General features: G+C 44.8%; 1 protein-coding gene across 1 annotated transcript in view; it reads left to right on the forward strand.

Annotated features, from left to right (window-relative positions):
- TMA16 (translation machinery associated 16 homolog) overlaps window positions 1–14,748 on the forward strand; it is an 89,672-nt gene extending 74,924 nt beyond the window's left edge. Inside the window, exons 6-7 of the mRNA XM_077279449.1 lie at window positions 9,857–9,899; window positions 13,417–14,748. Coding sequence (XP_077135564.1) covers window positions 9,857–9,899; window positions 13,417–13,579 — 206 coding nt within the window. The 3' untranslated portion in view covers window positions 13,580–14,748. The remainder of the gene's footprint in view (window positions 1–9,856; window positions 9,900–13,416) is intronic.
- The last annotated feature ends 10,778 nt before the right edge of the window (window positions 14,749–25,526 follow it).

A 25,526-nucleotide genomic window follows, 5' to 3' on the forward strand; every position in this document is an offset into this window, starting at 1 on the left:
CTCCAATGTCTCCACCGACCCTGCCGAGCCTAACCCTCCTGAGTGGGCCGCGTCCTTGTCACGCTCTATGGATTCCTTGGTCAAGGCATTGGAATTTCCGAGGGTCCTCCTTAAGCCAGAACTCACCTCCGTCGGCTGTGACGGAATCTGGCGCCGGCGCGGGGCCGTCCGACCACAGGGGGCGTACCGTACTACGGGAATCTCGGGGTGCCCGAAAAAGGACCCTTCCCTCATCTCTCGTCCAGGCTCGAGCTTCAGTATCTGTCAGCTCATCTTCTCGCTCCCCCTCCCCCGAGGGTCGCAGCGTACATGAATCAGAATACAAGTCGGAGGAATCCTTAACCCAAGACTCCTATATCAGTCAGGAGACTCTTGACTCCTTTACTGAGGCAGTCAACAAAACACTAATGGTGGACGAGGAATCTGTATCCACTCAGGAACACGTCGTGTCTTTTAAAAAGACTAAACGCGTTCAAAGGACATTTGCTAATCACCCTGAGTTTCAGGACATTGTCCAAAAGCACAGGGTACACCCGGAGAAGCGATTTACGGCTCAAAACGCCATGGAAGCTAAATATCCTTTCTCCAAGGATCTGATGAAGGAGTTGCTTCTCTCTCCCTCTGTGGATCCTGCCGTGTCGCGACTCGCATCCAAAACTGTATTATCTGTGTCCAACGGTTCATCAGTCAAAAATCCTTCTGACCGTCAAATTGACTACGTGGCTCGCTCAGTCTTTGAGGCCTCAGGAGCAGCTCTCCTTCCATCTTTTGCCGCTACCTGGGTGGCTAAGGCAATGGTTGCCTGGGCAGAGGTGTTAACCTCTACCGTCCACGGCAGTACTCTTCCCCCAGAGGCGGCTAGACTAGCTAATTAGATAGCTCAGGCCGGAGATTTTGTAGTTAACGCTTCCATAGATGCGGCTAATTGCGCAGCGCAAGCGGCTGCAAACGCAATCTCCATCAGGAGGGCCTTATCGCTCTGTGATTGGCGAGCAGATTCTGCTTCTAAAAAGTCGCTGACTTCTTTACCTTACCAAGCGGGTCGTTTATTTGGGGAGAAACTAGACCAAATCATTTCTGACGCTACCGGAGGGAAGAGTAAATTTCTTCCCCAGCAGAAACCTGCCCGGCCTTTTCGGAATCAACAGCAATTTCGATTCCGGTCCTTTCGGAACAACTCAAGTTGGTCCTCTTCCCCTGGTTCGGGACGGCGGGAAAACAGAAATCCTCAGGTCTCATACAGACCAAACCGTTCCTGGAAACCCAGACCGAGACCTTCGGGCCCTAAGCCATCCGCATCCCTTAAACCTTCTACACAATGACTCGTCGTCGTGTCTGGCGGACACCGACAAAGTAGGCGGACGCCTTCTTTTGTTCCGTCAAAATTGGCTCTCGGTCGTTCACGACGAGTGGGTCAGAGAGCTCGTGTCTTCCGGATACAAAATCGAGTTTTCTTCCATCCCCCCTCCGCGCTTCTTCCAGTCCCCAAAGCAAGGGCGTCTCATCTTCTTCAAGCCATACAGGCTCTTCAAAGGGACGGTGTCATCGTTCCGGTCCCTCGAGACCAAAGGTTCAAGGGGTTTTACTCCAACCTTTTCGTGGTCCCAAAGAAGGACGGGACCTTACGGCCCATACTGGACCTCAAACTGCTAAACAAGTTTGTACGGGTCCGACACTTCAGGATGGACTCGCTCCGTTCTGTTGTCGCATCCCTGGAAAAAGGAGAAATCCTCGCATCCATAGACATCAAGGATGCTTATCTACATATTCCAATTTTCCCCTCTCATCAGCAGTTCCTGCGCTTCGCAGTCCAAGAAGAACACTTCCAGTTTGTGGCCTTGCCCTTCGGACTCGCCACTGCCCCCAGAGTCTTCACGAAGGTCATGGCGGCTGTCATGGCCATTCTTCACGCTCGGGGAGTGGTAGTCCTTCTGTATCTGGACGACCTTTTAATCAAGGGTCCGTCCCATTCTGCCTGCGAAGAGTCTGTAAGTATCACCGTTGATTCTCTTTCTCGCCTGGGCTGGAAAATCAACTTCGAGAAATCATCTCCAGTGCCGGCTCAGCAAATCTGCTTCCTGGGCATGATTTTGGACTCTTCCCACAGGTTAGTCATTCTGCCTCCAGAGAAGGTCTTGCCCTTACAACAGGGAGCGCGCAGGGTCTCCCGTCCAGTCCCTCACTCCATTCGCTTTGCTATGGGCATACTCGGGAAAATGGTTGCAGCGATGGAAGCCATTCTGATAGCGCAGTTCCATCTCCGTCCCCTGCAACAGGCGCTACTGTTAGCCTGGGACAGGAGCCTGTTTTCCCTCGACTGTCGTTTTCGCCTGCCCCCACAGGTCAGGCAGACCCTCAGATGGTGGACGCTACAGTCCTCCCTGAACCAAGGGAAGTCCTTTCTCCCAGTCAGCTGGTTAGTGGTGACTACCGATGCCAGCCTGTTGGGCTGGGGCGCAGTTTTCTATCACCACACGGCACAGGGTCGTTGGTCCACAAGAGAGTCGCGTCTCCCAATCAATATCCTGGAGATTCGAGTGATTACTCTTGCCTTACGCAACGTTCACCACCTTCTCGCAGGCCATCCCATCAGAATTCAATCCGACAATGCCACAGCTGTGGCATACATCAACCGACAAGGGGGAACCCGCAGCAGGGCAGCCATGCTCGAAGTCTCCCACATCCTGCGCTGGGCCAAGACCAATCACTCGCTCATCTCGGCGATCCACATACCGGGCGTGGAGAATTGGGAAGCGGACTTCCTCAGTCGCCAAGGTCTTGCCTCGGGCGAGTGGTCCCTCCATCCGGAAGTCTTCCAGCAGATTTGCCTTCGCTGGGGGACGCCAGATGTGGATCTCATGGCCTTGAGGTTCAACAACCAGGTTCCCCAGTTCATTGCTCGTTCCAGTGATCCTTGCGCCATCGGGGCAGATGCTGTGGTCCTGTCATGGCATCGGTTCCAGCTGCCATACATATTTCCACCTCTTCCTCTGCTCCCGAGAGTCATCAAGAAGATCAGAGCAGAGGGGAGACCGGTGATTCTCGTCGCGCCAGACTGGCTGCGCCGAGCATGGTACGCGGAACTCGTCCAAATGGTCGCTGACGTCCCATGGCGGCTTCCAGATCGCACGGATCTTCTCTCACAGGGCCCGATTTGCCACCAGAACTCCGGGGTCCTGTCTTTGACGGCGTGGCCGTTGAATCCTGGATTTTAGCCCAAGCCGGATTCTCTCCAGGGGTTTCTTCTACCATGATTCACGCTAGGAAACCCGTATCCATGCGTATTTATCATCGCACCTGGCGCAACTTCTTTTCATGGTGCAATACCCATGGACGTTCTCCTTTGGTCTTTTCCATTCCGTCCATTCTGGAGTTTCTCCAATCGGGTTTAGAGTCAGGCCTTGCCCTAAGCTCGCTCAAGGGACAAGTGTCAGCATTGTCTGTTCTATTCCAACGAAAGATCGCTTCCAGACTGCCGGTTAAGACGTTCATCCAAGGAGTCTCTCGGGTGGTCCCTCCCTATAGAATGCCTTTGGCGTCATGGGATCTTAACTTGGTTCTCGGAGTTCTTCAGGAGGCCCCTTTCGAACCATTGCAGGATATCTCTCTCACCTTCCTCTCATGGAAGGTGGTCTTTCTCGTGACGATTACGTCAATCAGGAGAGTTTCTGAGTTGGCGGCTCTCTCTTGCCGACGCCCCTTCCTGATTTTTCACTCAGACAAGGTAGTTTTGAGAACCTCTCCCTCTTTCCTTCCTAAAGTCGTTTCCTCCTTTCATCTAAATGAGGACATTGTCTTGCCATCATTCTGTCCGGCACCAACCCATCGTATCGAGAAAGCTCTCCATACTCTGGATGTGGTTAGAGCTCTTCGGCGGTACATATCTCGCACGGCTCCCTTCCGTAAGTCGGATGTCCTGTTTGTGCTTCCGGAGGGACATAGGAAAGGTCTACCTGCCTCAAAGGCCACTCTAGCCAAGTGGATTCTCTCCACTATTCAGGAATCCTACCGCGTCAGGAACACCCCTGTCCCAGCAGGGATTAAGGCGCATTCGACTCGGTCGGTGCTTCTTGGGCCATTCGGCACCAGGCTTCAGCACAATAGCTTTGTAAAGCTGCGACTTGGTCCAGTCTGCATACTTTCACGAAGCACTATCACATCCATACCCAGGCTTCGGCAGACGCTACCCTTGGCAGGCGCATTCTGCAGACAGCGGTACCTCAGTAAGCCAGTGGTACATGGGGGTTTTAGCAGTGCAATTGCTCCCCACCCAGGGACTGCTTTAGGATGTCCCATGGTCCTGTGTCCCCCAATGAGGCGTAGGAGAAAAGGAGATTTTTGTGTACTCACCGTAAAATCTTTTTCTCCAAGCCAATCATTGGGGGACACAGCACCCACCCTGTTAGCCTATTGGCTTGTTGTCGTTATCTTTTGTTCCTTAGTTTTGGACATAGTTTACTTGTCTTGGTTTTACTCCTACTGCTTTACTACCAAACTGAGTCGTTACTGGCCAGTCAAGGGGTGTATACTGCAGAGGAGGAGTTAACTCTTTGTGTTTACTTAGTGTCCTCCTAGTGGCAAGCAGCATAACACCCATGGTCCTGTGTCCCCCAATGATTGGCTCGGAGAAAAAGATTTTACGGTGAGTCCACAAAAATCTCCTTATCACAGTGATAAAAATATAAAAAATAGTAAATAAAGCCCCTCTTTATCACCCCCTTAGTTAGGGAAGAATAATAAAATAAAAAATATTTATTTTCATTTTTCCATTAGGGTTAGGGTTGGGCTAAAGTGAGTTGGGCTAAGGTTAGGGTTGGGCTAAGTGACTTCAAATGTGAGGTGGTCCCTAAAAACATGGTTTGTAATTTTTGTTGGAAAATGAGAAATTGCTGGTCAAATTTTAACCCTTATAACTTCCTAACAAAAAAAAAATTTGTTTCCAAATTTGTGCTGATGTAAAGTAGACATGTGAGAAATGTTAATTATTAAGTGTTTTGTGTGACAACGCTCTCTGATTTAAGGGCATAAAAATTCAAAGTTTGAAAATTGCGAAATTTTAAAAAATGTTGCCCTTTTTCCGTTTTTTTTCATAAATACGGTAAACCCAAGTCATGTCGAAGAAATTTTACCACTAACATGAAGTACAATATGTCATGAAAAAGCAGTCTCAGAATCAGTTGGATTCGTTGAAGCGTTCCAGAGTTATAACCACATAAAGTGACAGTGGTCAGAATTGTAAAAATTGGCTTGGTCATTAAACGGAAGGTACCACCAGTTTTTTTGTAGTTTTATTTTTTTTTGTGAAATTAAGCTTACAGTAGTAATTAAAATGTATTAATGTAGTGTTTGCACTGTTTGCAAACATTTCTATATGAAAATTATATATTTTCTTGTAAATATATTTACTACTAGGGGGAGCATTTTCCGTTTTAGACCTCAAGCAGCTATAGTAAGACTGACCAGCTTTACTGTTAGCAGCAAAATTGGGGCGGTAACTGCTGACATCACCATTTCCCTCCCCTTTTGGGTGGTCTAGTACCCCTGGGGCAGAATGAAGAGTAGCATCACAGGGCAGTGCCATTTTGTGGGAGACTGCCCTTTAATTTGCTGTCACCAGCAGTTACTGTCTCTCTCCCATCAGTCTCTCTCACCCAGATTACATGATTCTCTCACCCCCTCCACAATGTTTGGCCATTCACTGCAGACCTGCAGCTCCTTATCTTACTGAGGGATGAATCACAACTCCTGCTGAGCAGCTGACATCTCCTGTTCCGGTAATGCTAATGGTATACTGTTCCTCCTTGATGTCTCTGCTATTCGGTCCTGCTTTTCTCCTACATTTTACTCCCGTCATCCGTCAGTCTAAGATTTGTTCTGCTGGAAGCAGTACTGCTTATGTTAGCACATCCGAGGGCTCCATGAATATGGCAGCAGAACACTCCAACTACTGTGAATTGTGCAGCCCAGAGAGGCGTGCCCAGTTCACAGCAGTGACAGTTCTATTGCAATAGATAGGGTCGGAGTTTGTCTGTTATCTCCTATGACCATGGGGTGCCCTATTATGACACTGAAAGTGTCGTGCTGCTACTGTGAAAGCAGGATGTCAGCCCCCGGTGCCTTCTTTAAACTCCTATAACACACGAAATATGTTTCAAATGCATTCAAAACTTGGTTATAACAGCATGTTATGCTACATTACATTGATTTATTAATGATCTACAGATGCGGTACCTTCCCTTTAAGCACAAAATTGGCTCCGTCACTAAGGGGTTAAGGCCCTTTCAAGTCTGGTCACTAAGTGGTTAAGATATTCCAAGTTGGAATTCCTGTGATTATTGCTTCGCTGTGTAAATAGAATGTGTCACCATAGTGATTACTGGTCTCTAGTAGAAGGAGATAGTTATTTCATTTTTCCTTTATGTGCACTACCTTTACATAACTAATAAGTGAGGTAATGCCGAGATTTTAAAGGAAGCTGTGCTTCTATGGAAACTGAGGAGAAGGGTGTGCAGTCAGCGACCTCTGAAAAGGGAGCAAACAGATGTGTACATCATTGCTTGTTATAGTTTATGACAACTTTTTGTGTATGTGTGTATGTATACAAACTTACAAAGTTGAAAATCTTTTAAAGGGAACCTATCACCCCGTTTTTTAAAAATTAGATAAAAATAGTGTGAAATAGGGGCAGAGCTGGGCTTTACATTAGTGCCTTTTTGGTGCCTTTACACCCCCGTTAGGCTGCCGAAATACCTTTGTGAAGTGGCCGTTTTGTCCTGTCACTCAAGTTGGTCAGGTCGGATGGGCGTGGTCACAGCGCTGTTTCTTCCCCAGATCAGGCTCATCATTACGTTGGTGGCGTAGTGGTGTGCGCATGTCCAAAGAGAAGATCCACTGCCCAGGAGATTCAAAACAGCGCGGTCTTCGCTATTCGCCGTTTACCGGTGGGCGCGGCCATCTTTCCTGTGGCTGCGCGTGCGCAGATGGAGCGCTCTGCTGCCCGGGGCTTCAGGAAAATGGCCGCCGCGATCTCCATCTGCGCACGCGCGGAATCCCGCGGCCATTTTCCTGAAGCCCCGAGCAGCAGAGCGCTCCATCTGCGCACGCGCGGCCACAGGAAAGATGGCCCGCCCACCGGTAAACGGCGAATAGCGTAGACCGCGCTGTTTTGAATCTCCTGGGCAGTGGATCTTCTCTTTGGACATGCGCACACCACTACGCCACCAACGTAATGATGAGCCTGATCTGGGGGAGAAACAGCGCTGTGACCACGCCCATCCGACCTGACCAACTTGAGTGACAGGACAAAACGGCCACTTCACAAAGGTATTTCGGCAGCCTAACGGGGGTGTAAAGGCACTAATGTAAAGCCCAGCTCTGCCCCTATTTCACACTTTTTATCTAATCTTTAAAAAACGGGGTGATAGGTTCCCTTTAAAAATATGTCTTGAGGACTAAAATGTGTTTTTGTGTGTGTGTGTGTGTGTACACATACAGGCATGGCTGAAAGTGTTGGCACCCTTGGAATTGTTCCAGAAAATAAAGTATTTCTCTCGGAAAACTATTGCAATTACACATATTTTGTTATATACATGTATATTTCCTTTGTGTGTATTGGAGCGACACAAATATACAGAAAAAAAGGCAAATTGGACATAATTTCAAACACAACCCCAAAAATGGGACTGACAAAATTGCTGGCACCCTAAACTTAACCCCTTAGTGAAAGAGCCAATATGGCACTTAATGACCAAGCCAAATATTACAATTCTAACCACTGTCACTTTATGAGGTTATAACTCTGGAACGCTTCAACGTTTCCCACTGATTCTGAGACTGTTTTTTAATGACATATTGTACTTCATGTCAGTGGTAAACTTTCTTCAATAGAACTTGCATTTATTTATGATAAAAAAAAACAGAAATTTGGCAAAAATGTGGAAAATTTTGCAATTTTCAAACTTTTAATTTTTGTGCCCTTAAATCAGTCATGTCACACAAAATAGTTAATAAATAACATTTCCCACATGTCTACTTTACAGTGGGTACGGAAAGTATTCAGACCTCTTTAAATTTTTCTCTTTGTTTCATTGCAGCCATTTGGTAATTTCAAAAAAGCTCATTCTTTTTCTCATTAATGTACACTCTGCACCCAATCTTGACTGGAAAAAAACAGAAATGTAATTTTTGCAAATTTATTAAAAAAGAAAAGCTGAAATATCACAGGAAAAATCAGATCTCACCGTCAGATCTCGGAGGGCACACTGCGCATGTGCCCGCCATTTTCTTCCCAGAAGAAGATGCCAACGGCCGAGGGAAAGGAACGGGAGGTGCTAGGGGGCCCCATTTCTCTCTCCTCTGAAGTGCTAGATCATGTCAGAGGAGAGAGGAATAAATGAGAAAATTAGACTTTTTTTTTTTTGCGGTTGCCGTTATTTTGTGAATAATGGCGATCGAAACACTGGGGACGGTAAAAACCAACCCGAATCATGTTCTCTGCGGTCTCAGCCACCCCCGGTAGCTGAGACCCCGGAGATTTTCAGATACTATGGGGTGTTATATTATTATTATTATTTTTCTGCGCCATTAAAAAGCGGCACTGAGGAATAAAGTACCCTTAACTGCCGCCGTTAAAAGGTGTATCGGCAGACGTTAAGGAGTTAATGTTTGATTAGATTCCCTCTGGAATAATTAACTGCAATTATTGGCTTCGTCTAACCTTCACCAAGCTTCTTACACCTCTCAAATGGAATTTTTGACCCATGACCTAGGATGCAAACCAAGCTTTCTGACACTGAGCACTACGTTGCGAACCACAATCTTTCGGTAATGTTCAGATTTCATGATAACTTGTTCTCAGTCAAGGCACCCAGTTCTAGAGGCAGCAAAACAATCCCAAAATATATTTGAAATTCCACCATATTTCTCTGTAGGTGCTGTGTTCTTTTCTTTGTAGGCCTCATTTCAGTAAACAGTAGAATCATGTGCTTTACCAAATAGCTCTGTCTTGGTCTCATCTGTCCACAAGACGCTTTCCCAGAAGAATTTTGGCTGACTCACATTTTGGCAAAATGCAATCTAGCTTTTTTGCGTTTGTGTGTCCTCCTGGGTCTCCTTCCATAGCGTTTAATTTTATTCAATCGAAGGCTAGTTTAAGCTGACACTGATGCGGGACTGCTTGAATTTATTTAGAACTCGGAGCTGCTTATTCACCAACCGGATTATCCAGTGTTGTAACATTTTATCAATTTTTTGCTGCCGTCCACTTCGAGGGAGAATAGCTACTGTGCCATGGATTGTAAACTTCTTTATTATGTTGCACACCACGGACAAGGGAACATCAAGATCTCTGGAAATGGACTTGTAACTTACAGAATTTTGATATTTTTCAATAATTTTGGTTCTTAAGTTCTCAGACAGTTCTCTCTTCTTTTTGTTCTCCATGCTGTTGGTGGAGCACATAGATACACACTCAGTCAGCTTCTCCCCTTTTTATTTGGTTTCAAGTGTGATTTTCATATTACCCACACCTGTAAATTCTCACAGGTGAGTTTGAACGAGCATCTTATGCTTCAAACAAAGTTTTTTACCTACAATTTTGGAAAGGTGTCAACAATTTTTTTAAGCCCATTTTTGGCTTTTGTGTGAAATTATGTCCAATTTGCCTTTTTTCTCTTTTTTTGTGTTTGTCCAAATCACTCAAAGGAAATAAATGTGTATAGCAAAACACATCTTTGCAATAATTTTCTGGGCAAAATACGTCATTTTATGGAACAATTTCAAGGGTGTATGTATAAAATATATATATTTTTAAATAGCTTTCACTGTTGACTAACACTTTTGTTTTACTATTTTTCAGAGATTCCAGATATTGTGAATGCAAAAAACTTAAAAACTTTTAGGTAAGGTTCTCCTTAATACTTTGGTACAATCCTTACCTTTTGGATGATATATACTCTTTATCGACCGCACCTCTTAATGATTGAATTTAAGCTTTGCATTTGTGAACTAATGAGTCTTTTTAGAATGTTCAATTAATTTGAGTGTGGTCCTCTAATACGATGTCACTTTTGTAACAAGTCAGTCCGTGAATATTTTCTCTCCTAAATGTTCCATAATCAACTCAGTTGTATTAGTCAAAAGTCAAACATTTAGGAACCAAAGCAACTTGGCCTCAAAATGTCACACCACATAATGAACAGGCATGGGTTTATGCGCATTGTGCAAAAAATCACCACTGTTCTCAATAATTACAGTGTCCTAAACTTCCTCCAGCATTAAAGAAGCACTCCTCCTATCAAACTTTTTATCCTCTTAAAATATTGCAATCGTCATATTATATAGCACTGTGTACTTACAGTTGCTCATTTTGCCTTTCTACTCCTTCTAAGCTCTACATAGAAATAGGAAGTCTCTTTTCCCTGGATGAGTTATAAATCGCTGCAAAAGTCCATGGCAGAGGGGAGGAGGTCACAGCGGAGTAAAGAGTTGAACAGGGGAATGATAAATGCAGGGAATAGAGACTTTCTATTTCTACATAGAGCAAAGAAAAGAGAGTGACCTGGGCAGAAAGGCAAAATGAGCAATTGTAAGTACACAGTGCTTTATAATACGATGACTGCAATATATTTAGAGGATAAAGACCTTGATGGTATTGCTGCTTTATCATCAGCACAAAAATTGTGTCTAGGGCTTCGTGGCATGGATTTCCATGGCTTGGGGTATGTGCACACGATCAGGAATGGCAGGTCGCTGGCAGGTCACCTGCGTTTTTACCGCATGCGTTTTTGAAGTACATGTCACAGGAAGTGGAGGAAAGCACAGAGCGAGGTCAGTTTAATGTAATGTCCTCCCCTCCTTTTTCAATAAATAAATAATAATTTTTAAAAAAAGCGTGTGGTCCCCCTATATTTGTTAACCAGCCAGAGTAAAACAGACTACTGGGACTGGTATTTCAGGCTGGTAAGGATCCAATATCCATGAACCTTACCAGCTTGATAATACCAGGCCGCAGCAGTCTGCGTACCTTGCATGGTTAGCAAAAATAGTGGGATCCCCTCCCAAAAAAATAGCGTGGGGTCCCCCTATATTTGTTAGCCAGCCAAGGAACAATCAGACAGCTGTAGCCTGATATTCTCATGCTGGTGAGAATAGCAGCCCACAGCCGCCCCACATTTGGCAAATCCAAAGATGCGCCAATTGTGGCACGTTACCTGGCTCTTCCCACTTGCCCTGAAGCAGCGGCAAGTGAGGTTCATATTTGTGGGGTTGACGTCACCTTTGTATTGTCAAATGACATCAAGCCCACGGATTACTAATGGAGAGGGGCCTATAAGACTCCTATCCATTACTAATCCTATAGTTATATGGTAAATAAACACACAGACACCCAGAATAAAGTATTTTAATTGAAATAATGACACAGACTCTTAATAGATCTTAATTAAACCATACTTACTGCATCACCTATTCCACAGACCCCCTTGTCTCCTGGAAAAGAATTAAAATAAAAAAGCAACAATATTCCTTACCTGTCCTCTGAAAAGATATACATACTGTCCCACGACGAGTCCAGCTCTGTTACAGCTGGATGCCTTTAGGTGAACGGTGGCATTATGCCACCATTCAGCCTGACATCCAGAACACAGCTGAGCTCGAAGCTGTTGACCAGATATAGCTCGGTCTCCGGCTGTCATTTGCACTGCAGTCTACAGTTCTTGCGATCAGATGACAGTGAGAACTTGAAACTGATGCTAGTGACCGGAGATAACTCCGGCGGTCACATGCACTGCAGTTCTCGCGATCAGCTGATCGCGAGAACTGCAGTGTACGTGTACTTCCGGCTAAAGACAAGATTCACCATTATTTAAATTAGTACACATGCGAAGTAAGCTGTGTTCCCGCACTTAATACGCCTGTGACTAGGAAGATAATGCGGTTTTACCGCATCTAATGAAAATCCTTGGGTAATTTATGCAGAGGAGACTGAATGTCTCTGCTACATAGATTGACATGCTGCAGTCTGCAAAGACGCGCTGCATGTCTGTCTCCCCAGGTAAGCCAGAGGTGTCGGTGTACGTATGGGTATGGTGAATATGAAAAGGTTATTTGCCTGACTGCATTCTGTCAACTGTAAAGTTTGGTGGGTTAAGGATACTTCTGTCTGGTTGTTTTTCATGGGTTGCCCTAAGTCCCTTAGTTCCAGTTTAAGGGAAATCTTAATGCTTCAGAATACCAAGATATTTTGGATAACTGTATGTTTCTAATTTTATGGGTACACTTTGGGGAAGGCCATTTTGTGTAGTAACATTACTGTGACTTGTGAATAAAGCAAGATCTATAAAAGCTTTGCTGAGTTAGTATGGAGTGGAAGAACTCGTTTGGCCTTCCCAAAGCCATGACCTCAGCCCTATCCAATAATTTTGGGATGATCTAAAGCAGACATTGTGAGCCAGACCCAACATAATTATCTGACCTCAGAAATGATTTTCTGGCTAAATGAGCAAAAATTACCAAAGCTACATCCTACAGGAGTGGAAGCTGTTTAGCTGCAGATTTAGAATGGCCTATCATGGAAGATCCTCTAGTTGTCCTTATACTGTTATGCTTATAGTGTAGCTAACGTAACCTTTTCACCCAAAAGTCGGCCATATATTAGTAATTGATGAGTTAGAGCAATGTTTAGCAATCATCTTTTATTGGGATTGAGATCATTTTTTATTCTTCTCTACTTAGATTCTTAGTTCAGAGGGAGAGCAGCAAGTGCAGCCATATTGTCTTTCAGGTATAAATTAGAGGTGGTGCAAACTTGTGCTCACGTCCCATGGCCTCTAGAATGGGAAAGGAAGTATCACCTCTTAACTGACAGTGTCGGCCGCTCTTCTTTTAACTAGCCGGCCTTCCACATAACTGATGTTATTCCATGTCCTGACCTGGCCGATGGAATGGGACATATCAATAGATTCACACCAACGCTATTTATTTTTTCATTATGGTCCATCTGTTTTTGAGGAACCAATTAAAAGGCTAGATCCGTAAGTAGTAAAATAACTTGGCACAGTGGTTGATAAATGAATGCTACATTTTATTGTGACATTTTATGGATTATATAGTTAGAAGTCGATAGCTCTTTAAGACAAAGCGGAGCTTAGATTTGACAGCCTTTTTATTTAATTCCAATGCGCAAGCAATGGAGCTCATGTAATGGCGATTCCCGCTTTGTCCTACCGCTTCACGTGGTTTATAAAAACCTTTTTCTAGTTCTGCCTTCTGTACCATTTTATGCATTGAAGGTATATTTGATTGATGAAGTATTTTTCAACATTCCTCAGGGTAAATCTGTTCAGTTCTGATAAATAAACAAGTGTTATTTTTTTTTCCTTCATTGTTTTTTGTTCACCTCTCGCTGCTCATTTTCAGAGAATGGGATTTGGATCTGAACAAGCTGCCAAACATTAAAATGCGCAAATTGTCAGTCAGTGACTCACTACTTAAAATTAAGAAAGACGTTCCAGCAGATGATGCTAAAGATGACGATAACATGGAACATAAAGATGAGTCCGAGGACATTGAAAGCGAGTAAAGCGTGCCAAGAGACCGATGAATTTACCTCCGACTACCTAAAGGAGCATATTGGCCAAGACAGTAATGCCGTCTAAACTAAGAGTTTGCAGTGAAGAAAAAACTTTGATTTGGAACAATGGGATGAAATGCAAATATGAAAGCTCTGCAAGTTTGTTTCATGTTAATTATTCACGTTGGTGGGAGCTGCTCATGCAAGAGCTATGAGGAAAACATATTTGATAATTCTGTAACTCAATATGCTGAGGAATACGGCTCTATGTCTCAAGTGAGATGAGTAACTGGAGTGAGAATATTTCAATAAGAATTAGCTGCACTTGATGTGCTGCAATTAATTGCTATCTAGAGTCGAGGGACTTTGTATGAATTTTAAAAGGATTTATATGTGACACTGTTATTTATTCCTTGCAGGCATTTTTTTTGTAAAGGGAATCTGTCACTGGGTTTTTGCCCCCTAGTTTGAGAGCTACATAATGTACAGACACATCCTAATTCCAGCAATGTGTCACTTACTGGGATGTTTGCTGCAGTTTTGATAAAAGGACCTGATTTATCTGCTGCAGACGTAGCAGTTCTCTGAATGCTGAGTTTTGTGTAACCCCACCCACACTGCTGATTGGCAGCTTTCTGCTGATGTACAGTGTACACAGAAAGCTGCCAATCAGTGGTGGGGGCGGGGTTATACAGAGATCATGAATATGGAGCACTACATGGCAGCAGATTTACTAGTCCTCTAGTGATAATGTATTGGTGATAAAACAGTGATTTTTATTACTAGACGTATAGTAAACCTGTTGGCAAGCAATTCTCCATATTCATGAGCTCTGTATAACACAACCCACATCACTGGCAGTTTTCTGCCTATGCACAGTGTTCACAGAAAGCTGCCAATCAGATGAGTTAGAAATACAAAGGTGCAGATTCCCAATCAATCTATGCAAATGGTACATTTTTACTGAACATCAACCACAATAGCAATTACTGATATCTAAACTCAGAGTAATTTATGTTAAATAATGTTATGTTAAATAAATCTTTAAATTGGGGGCTGAAAATAGGGTTGTTGGGTTTTTTTTTTTGTTTTTTTTAATTCGTTTATTAACCACAAAATAAAATATACAATATACACATTTGTATAAATTATTAAGCACGATACAGAGCACACATACTTATGTATATTATTACACATAGAATAAAATGCGCACTCTTATTTATATCCAAGATGATACATTTGTAACCTCCGGAGCATTTGCAAAAGGACAACAGGTCATGTATACCAAATCATTTGTGTCATGTAAATTATACAAGTCCTTATACTATTACATAAGTGATAATCCTATTAACAAAGAAACATGGAACAGTAAGTATACGAAGTTCCTAAACTACAACTATAGCAACTACTATTTCGCCGCTTAATACTTTACATTGTGTTATCCTCTATGCGATGCCCCCAAAACAAGAAACCTGACTTCTTACACTGATGTCGAGTCATTATGCATTTATAGAGTAAGATGGGAAGTGTTCCATCTATCCCAAATTCTATCAAATTTACCCGGACATCCCCTGTTCTCATACAATATGCGCTCATATGGAATAACAGAGTTCACCAATTCAATCCAGGCTCTAAGGCAGGGACATGAGCCCCCCATCCATCGTAATGCCAATTCCTTTCTTGCCATAAAAAGCGTCTCCCGTAGAAAAATCCCAACATAGTGACCCCAACTTTCCTCATCCCATACCCCAAACAAACAGACCAGCGGTTCAAGAGGAACAGGAGTTTGATGTCAATAATAACGTCACATCTTTCCAGTAGTGAAGGATAATAGGGCATTTCCATAGCATACAGTGCCTTGCGAAAGTATTCCACCCCCTTGAACTTTTCAACCTTTTCCCACATATCATGCTTCAAACATAAAGATACCAAATGTAAATTTTTGGTGAATAATCAACAAGTGGAACACAATTGTGAAGTTGAGCGAAATTTATTGGTTATTTTAAATTTTTGTGGAAATTCAAAAACTGAAAAGTGGAGCGTGCAATATTATGCGGCCCCTTTATCTTAATACTGTGCTGAGCCACCTTTTGCTGTGATTACAGCTGCAAGTTGCTTGTGGTATGTCTCTATCAGCTTTGAACATCGAGAGACTGAAATTCTTGCCCATTCTTCCTTGGCAAACAGCTCAAGCTCAGTGAGGTTTGATGGAGATCTTTTGTGAACAGCAGTTTTCAGCTCTTTCCACAGATTCTCGATTGGATTGAGGTCTGGACTTTGACTTGACCATTCTAACACCTGGATACATTTATTTGTGAACCATTCCATTGTAGATTTTGCTTTATGTTTGGGATCATTGCCTTGCTGGAAGACAAATCTCTGTCCCAGTCTCAGGTCTTTTGCAGACTCCAACAGGTTTTCTTCAAGAATGGTCCTGTATTTGGCTCCATCGATCTTCCCATCAATTTTAACCATCTTCCCTGTCCCTGATGAAGAAAATTAGGCCCAAACCATAATGCTGCCATCACCATGTTTGACAGTAGGGATGGTGTGTTCAGGGTGATGAGCTGTGTTGCCTTTACACCAAACATATTGTTTGGCATTGTTGCCAAAAAGTTTGATTTTGGTTTCATCTGACCAGAGCACCTTCTTCCACATGTTTGGTGTGTCTCCCAGGTGGCTTGTTGCAAATTTTAAACACTTTTTATGGATATCTTTGAGAAATGGCTTTCTTCTTGCCACTCTTCCATAAAGGCCAGATTTGTGTAGTGTACGACTGATTGCTGTCCTATGGACAGACTGTCCCACCTCAGCTGTATATCTCTGCAGTTCATCCAGAGTGATCATGGGCCTCTTGGCTGCATCTCTGATCAGTCTTCTCCTTGTTTGAGATGAAAGTTTAGAGGGACGGCCGGGTCTTGGTAGATTTGCAGTGGTATGATACTCCTTCCATTTCAATATGATCGCTTGCACAGTGCTCCTTGGGATGTTTAATGTTTTGGAAATCATTTTGTATCAAAATTCGGCTTTAAACTCCACAACAGTATCATGGACCTGCCTGTTGTCTTCCTTGATCTTCATGATGCTCTCTGTGCTTCAAACATAACCCTGATACTATCACAGAGCAGGTGCATTTATACAGATACTTGACTTTGAAAATAATTGTTGTTCCACAAGAGCATTTCAGCTAACTTTTTTTAGCTTGCCTCCAAACTGATCGTGCTAGTCGAAGTAGGAGCAACAGACAAGGGACATTAGTTTTTTCCAACTCCAGGAAATCCAGTGGGCAGTCAATCCATGCAGCATGAAGCAAATTACTTTCAGAGTTGGGAAGATAATTATCAGGCATCTATTTACTTAGGGCTTTAGCCTGCCTGGCTAAATAATATAGCAAATAATCCTGTAGCGCCGCCCCACCCCCCTGTTTAAGTCTCTGTAGGGCAGATAGCCTGAGTTTAGGTCTAGTTTTCCCCCATATAAAAGACGTAATTTGGGAATTTAAATTCTTAAAAGGGATTTAGGTATCAGTAAAGCACTGTGTTGAAGGGAATAACTGAGTTTAGGGAGGAATATCATTTTGATCAGATTAATACAACCGGCTTCAGATAGCGGGAGTTTACTCCAAGTTGCAAATTTAGATTTAACTATCTCTAGCAGTGGGTAAACATTAAGTTGTAGGTCAAGTTTACTGTACTGAGATATGTGGATACCTAAATATTTGAAATTAGATATAATAGGTAGCGAGGAAAGGGTCTCAAGGCGGGGCATGGGAGATAGTCAATAGAGCAGACTTTTCCCAGTTTATAAATAAGCCCGAGTATTTACTGAATTTATCTGTAGTGGCAATCACCTGTGGCAGGATTTCCTCCTCCCTATCCATAAATATCACCATGTCATCAGCATATAAACCGATGGTATGCACACGACCTGCTATATCCATACCCCTAATATCAGGGGAAGACCTTATGCGTATTGCCAATGCCTCGATCGCAAGGGCAAGGAGGGCCGGGGAAAGGGGGCACCCCTAATGGGTCCCCCTATATAATAAAAATGACCCAGAAATGGAATTATTTACAATTATATCAGCTTTGGGTTTCATATATAGTATGCCAACCCATTTTTAAAAATTATCACCAAAACCATATCTGTGCAAACATGCAGACAGGAAAGGCCGCTCAAGAGAGTCAAAGGCCTTGCTCGCGTCCAGCGACGCCAATGCCCAATTGTTGTCTGGTATCAAGGAACTATATTGGACCGCCGACTGGACTCACCTGATGTTAATAGAAGTACTCTTACCAGGCATAAAGCAAGTTTGGTCTGGATGTATAAGGTCCAGTATGAATGAATTCAGTCTGGTGGTTAGGATCTTAGTAAAGATTTTATAGTCGACATTTACTAATGATATGGGGCGATAAGATCCACACTCCAAAAGGTCCTTCCCCTCCTTCTTAAGTACAATAATATTTGCCTCTTAAAAAGATTCTGGCATATATCCTCCCCCCGCCCCCCAATCACCCGAAACACCCTTAACAGGAGTGGTGCTAGTATATCCCGGTATTTCCTGTATAATTCAATGGAAAACCCGTCCGGCCCAGGAGCCTTACCAGAGGCCATGTCCGCCATGGCATACTCTATCTCCTCCAAAGTAAACTCAGCGTCCAAAAAGGCCCACTGGGCAGGGCTCAATGTGGGAAATGTTATATCTGATAGATAGTCTAGACATTCCAAAATATCAGAGCCGCTCTTAGATTTATATAACGACTTATAGTAATCATGAAAACAATGAAGTATTTCTTAGTCAAGGATACCAATGAACCATCTGGTGCTAGGATCTGTAATATTGTATTAGATGTATTGTGTTGGCGCACCAGGAAGGCCAAAAATTTACTTGCTTGGTTTCCTAATTCAATATAGGACTGACGAGTAAAGAATAATTTACATTTAAACTTAGTGTCTATATGTTTGGTGTATAACCTTTGAGAAGCTGGCCACTCGATTCTTTTGCCATTAGTCTGGATAGATATGTATGCAGCCTCCGAGTCTTTCCATCATCGCTCCATCTCATCATCCTCCCTCGAGGTTGCCCGCTTAATATCTTCATCTTCCAGACATACCATTATTTGGTTGCCCGTATTTAAGTTTGAGTACAACCGGGCTGTGATCTGAGACCCCCCTATTGCCATGTTCTATGCTATCCAACCACATCGCCAGACCACCAGATCCAAATATATAATCTGTGCATGACAGAGAGCGCCTAGTGGATGAGTGACAAGTATAATCTTTCATCTCAGGGTTTCACACCCTCCACAAATCCAACCATCCACTACCCTCCATGAATAATGCTAGCTGGGATGGAACCAGAAAGGGGGTCTCCCCAGACACCTCATCTCCCAATCTCAGTCTATCGAGACAGTTGTCCATGACTAAACTAATGTCTCCCATGCAAATGACTTTTGCGTCCGGATAATTTAAGGCGAAACTCATCGCCATCCGAAGGATTGACGTAGTAGCCGGGGAGTTATAAACACACAATATAGTATATTTTCTAGAGTTAATCAATGCATATACAAGACAAAGCGACTCTCAGGATCCTTCTGGACTTTCCTGGCCTCCCACCTAACATCCCTATATATCAATAATGAACTCCCTCTCGAATAACTAGTATGGAACGCGTGGTTGTACCATTGTACCCATGGTTTCTGTACGCATCGGGCTGTATCCCTGGTCAGGTGTGTCTCCACCAAAGCCACAATGTGAGGATGGTAGTGCCTGATCTGCAAAAATGCCTTAATTTTCTTCAGAGGAGATTTAGTACCCCTCACATTCCAGGTCATGCATACTATTTCAGACCCCATACTTACTCATCTGAATATGGTATACATTATTACTCAAGTAAAGTTCAGAGACATCACACATAAAATGAAAATGATGTTGGCAGCGACTTCTACATAAACAACAAATAAAACCAATGTAAAAGAAAGAACAGAGCAAGAACCAAACAGTATAGGAGCCAAGTCCTGTGCTCCTATCATTAAGTAGACAAGGGGATACCCTCACTGAATTCAGTGTCCGGTATTGTTGGTAAACTGGACACCCATGGAAAGAGCTCTGTTCATGCCTTTGTTAGAAGAATTCTGCTTGACTGTGAACATATTAGGATTCCTTCACACTAGACACCTTATGAGACCTTAGCCATTCAGCTGCTTCCGTTGGATCCATAAAGAATATGGAAGAACCTTCGTGGACAATTCGGAGTCGAGCTGGATAAATAATTGAATATATAACGTTCTTGTCTATAAGTTGTTTCTTGATTTCCATGAACCGTGCCCGCTGTTTCTGGAGTTACATAGAGAAATCCGGAAAAATCGAGATCGTAGCATTGTTGAACTTAATGGGGCTTTTTTGCCGTGCCAACCGTAGAATACCATCTTTATCTTTACAGTTGAGGAGACGTGCCAGGAAAGGTCTAGGCGGGGCCCCCGGAGGAAGGGGTTTTGTAGGGACACTATGAGCCCTTTCCACGGAGAACGTTGGAGAGAATTCATCCCCCAAAGAAGCCTTAAGCCAGCCTTCTAAAAATTGCTCAGGATGCTGACCCCTGAGCACTCTGGCAGAGCAATGATTCGGATATTATTCCAACGTGCGGTCACATGGGCGACGCAACCAATCACAACGCCGGAACGTAATTTTAAAATCCTGAAGGACCTAAAATTACGTCACGGCTTGCTGTGATTGGTCGCGTCTCGGTCACATGGGCGGCACGCAACCAATCACAAGCCGGGACTTCAAGTAAGGAAGGAAAACCGCGATTTTTAAGCAAACAACGCTGCCGGTTCCCTCGCGGACGTCCAGGCTGCGTCGGAGAGGTGAGTATAGCAATATTTTTTATTTTAATTCTTTATTTTACATATTAATATGGTTCCCGGGGCCTGAAGGAGAGTTTCCTCTCCTTCAGACCCTGGGAAAGAAGCAATTTCTATGGGGCCGCGGCCGGCGTGTCACTGAAAATGACTAGGCGTGTCAGCACTGACACGCGTGTCATAGGTTCGCCATCACTGGCCTAAGTCATAGTTGAACATACACTGTATATCCAAAAGTATTGGGACACCTACACATTACTTCCAAAGCAGCTTTTAGGACATCCCATTCTAAATCCATGGGCAAGAACATGTAGTTGGTTACAGGTTCCATTCTTCTGGGAAAGGTTTCTGTAAGAATTTGAAGTGTATATATGGGAATTTTGCCTGTTCATCCAGAAGCCATAAATTGTGGACTTCATATACACTGCAGATTCCAAAAAGGATCCGAAGACCAGATAAATGAATAGTGGTTTATTTGTTTCAAGGGCAAAACTAAACAACAAAATAAATTACCTAATGATAAGCACACCTGTTGTTAGGGGTCGAGTTCCCGCCTCTGCACAGGGGGAATCTCGGTCCATCTCCACTGCGGTCTCCCATTCTTCTCCTGCCGCAGTGGAGTCTGCTCAGCGGAGACGTCAGTCCCAGCATCTCGCTCAGTCTGACTCTGTGCAAAGGGTTACTGCTGCTTTTCCAGCTTCTGCCATTGAAGCCAGTGCTGGGCAGCGGCGAGCAGACGCTTTTGGGACTAAGTCCCCCTTTTCTCCTTCTGAGCATGCCCAGGGTAAGATCTCTCATTGGAGATCGAGGGTCACATGCTTAGATACTGCAGCAAAGGCCATTGGTTCTCCTGGAAGGTCCTGAAGGTGCTCAGGCTTTATGGCAGCTTCTCATTGGTCCTTCTAGGAAGGTCTTGTTCGTGCTTCAGCTATAAAAGGCTCGCATGGCCGCCCGGCCATGCGCTAGTATCAATTCAAATATGTGCTTTGCGCCAGTATGGTTATGCATGAATTTGTTCAGGGACCCGGCTGAAATAAGCCCCTAGAATACCGGCTTCTCCGGTGAGGAGATTGTGTGTTTGTATTCAGGGACCCGGCTGAAATAAGCCCCTAGAATACCGGCTTCTCCGGTGAGGAGATTGTGTGTTTGTATTCAGGGACCCGGCTGAAATAAGCCCCTAGAATACCGGCTTCTCCGGTGAGGAGATTGTGTGTGTGCATAACCACTGACTGCTATCAGTTCGGCAGCAAGCTTGCGCTCCTGTGAGGCTAACAGGGCGCAGTGCTTTCCTCTCACGGCTGCTCTGTGAGGTAATAGAGCTAGTCTATACCGCCAAACAGTGCCACCATTCACTAGCAGCAGGTTCTCCTGCACAGTGGACCCCGGGCTGCGAACGCACCATTTATAATAAACATCTATTTTTACTCGGTGCGTTCCGCTAGCCCTAACATAATACTAGCTCCAGGGTCTGGCTAGTAAATGGCGGATGATCAGCGTTTACAGCGGTACATCCAGCAGCTGGAGGGTAGGTTGGTGGCTCTTGAGCGCACAACCTCAGCTGTGGATGTTACCGCAGTCGCTGTTCATGCTGCAAGTGTAGCTGCAGCCAGTTTGTCCTCGGCCACCCCTGCTCCGACTTTATCCCGTCTCCCGCTTCCAGAAAAGTTTGCTGGTGACAGTAAACTATGTCGGGGATTCGTGAGTCAGTGCTCCATACATCTTGAGCTTCTGGCTGCACGTTTTCCTATGGAACGGGCGAAAGTGGGATTTATTTTATCCCTTTTGTCGGGCAGGGCGTTGGAGTGGGCAACGCCGCTATGGCAGTGTAATGATCGTGTGGTGCAGAGTGCTCCTCTCTTCCTGGATGCTCTGAAACAGGTCTTTTTGGGACCTCGTGTCACCCACGATACCGCGCTCCAATTGTTGGCAATAACACAGGGTGCGTCCATGGTCAGTCAGTTCGCCGTCCAATTCCGGACTCTGGTCTCAGAGCTGGAGTGGCCGGATAAAGTCCTTATTCCGGTATTTTGGAAAGGACTGGCAGACCATGTGAAGGACGCCTTGGCCACCAGGGAGATTCCCGCCACACTGGAGGAGCTCATTACTATATATACCCGCATCGACCTCCGTTTTAACGAGCGGAGGTTAGAGCAGAACCAGTGTAGGCAGAGGTTTCGGCTGGCTCCCACCTTCGCCAGACCTCTAGAAACTTCCGTTCAGGTGTCCGACTCCCATGAGGCCATGGAGGTTTCTCGAACTGGACCTAAGTCCCGGGCCGCTCGGGTACCCGTGGTTTGTAAAAATTGCCAACAAATAGGACATTATGCCAATAAATGTCCACGGCAGTCAGGAGAACGATCGCGTCTGCTCTGTGGCCTCCCCTCAAACACTCTCGCACCCCTCCAATCTATTCTAAACTCTGCTGCCCAACTAATCCACCTGTCCCCCCGCTATTCTCCGGCCTCTCCCCTCTGTCAATCCCTTCACTGGCTCCCCATTGCCCAGAGACTCCAGTACAAAACCCTAACCATGACGTACAAAGCCATCCACAACCTGTCTCCTCCTTACATCTGTGACCTCATCTCCCGGTACTTTCCTACACGCAACCTCCGATCCTCACAAGATCTCCTTCTCTACTCCCCTCTTATCTCCTCTTCCCACAATCGTATACAAGATTTCTCTCGCGTATCACCCCTACTCTGGAACCCTCTACCACAACACATCAGACTCTCGCCCACCATCGAAACCTTCAAAAAGAATCTGAAGACCCACCTCTTCCGACAAGCCTACAACCTGCAGTAACCACCGATCGACCAAACCGCTGCATGACCAGCTCTACCCTCACCTACTGTATCCTCACCCATCCCTTGTAGATTGTGAGCCTTCGCGGGCAGGGTCCTCTCTCCTACTGTACCTATTATGACTTGTATTGTTCAAGATTATTGTACTTGTTTTTATTATGTATACCCCTCCTCACTTGTAAAGCGCCATGGAATAAATGGAGCTATAACAATAAATAATAATAATAATAATAATAATAATAATAGTAACCATTGGAGGAGGTTCACTAGATACAGCGGCATTTTCCTCCAAGTTGTCCTTTAAAGGGACAATCACGTTAGGCTCATCTTCTCTAACAGTCGAGCTTTGTGTGGACTCAGGAGCAGAGGGGAATTTCATGTCCTCTGCTTTTGCTCTGCGCCATGCAATACCTCAGGTGATGCTCGCCAAACCGGTGACTGTTAGAGTAGTGAATGGGTCAACACTTCCCACACAAATCACACACCAGACTGTCCCTTTCACATTATCCATGTCCCCTTCCCACCAGGAGTTTATTTCCCTTCTTGTCCTTCCCGAGGGAATGGACGAAATTCTGCTGGAAATACCCTGGCTCCGTTTCCACTCCCCATATATTGAGTGGACCTCTGGGAGGATATTGGGTTGGAGTGAATCATGTAAGGGCAGATGTGTGAAAGAGTGCGTTCAGATTTCCACCACTGAGATACCCGTGGATCTTTCTTCTCTTCCCAAGTGCTATTGGTGCTATGCTGATGTTTTCTCCAAAAGGGCTGCAGAAACTCTTCCACCTCATCGCCCCTATGACTATCCTATTAATCTCTTGCCTGGAGCTGAACCTCCTCGGGGAAGGGTATATCCCCTCTCTCTCCCTGAGATGGAGGCTATGTCTCAATACATCCAGGAGAATTTGGCAAGAGGGTTCATTAGGAAGTCAGTGTCTCCTGCAGGGGCGGGATTATTCTTCGTACAGAAGAAGAATGGGGAATTACGTCCTTGCATCGATTACAGGGGTCTTAATGCCATCACCATTAAAAATAAGTACCCGTTGCCCCTGATTTCTGAGCTCTTTGACAGGTTAAGGGGAGCAAGGGTATTCACCAAGCTAGACCTGCGGGGTGCCTACAACCTGATTCGCATCCGTGATGGGGACGAATGGAAAACGGCTTTTAATACCAGGGATGGGCACTATGAATATCTGGTGATGCCCTTCGGGCTCTGTAATGCCCCGGCCGTTTTTCAGGACTTTGTCAACGATAACTTCCGGGATATGCTTCCCACCTCGGTCGTAGTCTATCTGGATGATATTCTCATCTTCTCTCCAGATATTGACCCCCACCGGAGAGATGTTGGCAGAGTCTTCGAACTCTTACGGGCGAATTCCCTCTATGCAAAGTTGGAGAAGTGTGTGTTTGAGCAGGAGTCTTTACCTTTCCTGGGCTATATCATCTCCGCCCAGGGATTGGCTATGGATCCTGCCAAACTACAGGCGGTGATGGACTGGCAAGAACCCCATTCTCTTAAAGCGGTGCAGCACTTTATGGGGTTCATAAATTACTATCGCCAGTTCATTCCCCACTTTTCAACTTTGGTAGCTCCCTTGGTATCCCTCACCAAGAAGTGAGCGAATCCCAAATTGTGGTCGGAAGAGGTCTCCAAGGCCTTCACTTCTATAAAGTCTAATTTTGCTAGCGCTCCCATCTTACATTGTCCCGATGTGGATAAGCCATTTTTAATGGAGGTGGATGCCTCATCCGTTGGTGCCGGAGCAGTCCTCTATCAAAAGGATGCTCAAGGTCGGAAGCATCCATGCTTCTTCTTCTCAAAGACCTTCACACCAGCGGAGAGAAATTACTCCATCGGGGATAGGGAGTTGCTAGCAATGAAGTTGGCCTTTTCGGAGTGGAGACATCTCTTGGAGGGAGCTCGGTTTCCCTTCCAAGTCTTCACGGACCACAAAAATTTGGTTTATTTGCATACAGCTCAGCGGCTGAATTCTCGTCAGGCCAGATGGTCCTTGTTCTTCTCCCGGTTCCACTTCACTCTCCATTATCTTGCCAGGGAGAAGAACATTCGTGCAGACGCTCTCTCTCGCTCCTTTGTGTCAACTGAGGAGGAGGAAGAGGAGCCTCGGCTTATTGTCCCTTCAGAGAGTCTGAGAACCGTAGCTCCGGTTTCGCTAGAGTCTGTGCCTCCGGGCAAGACTTTTGTTCCCATCAATGTCATGGTTCCCAATGGCAAGGGAACGTCAGAGAACTTAAACAACAGACTAGCTCTTGGGTGATGGAATCTCGAGCTGA

Source organism: Ranitomeya variabilis, chromosome 1, assembly GCF_051348905.1.
Source record: "Ranitomeya variabilis isolate aRanVar5 chromosome 1, aRanVar5.hap1, whole genome shotgun sequence".
In the NCBI taxonomy this organism is placed as follows: Eukaryota; Metazoa; Chordata; class Amphibia; order Anura; family Dendrobatidae; genus Ranitomeya; species Ranitomeya variabilis.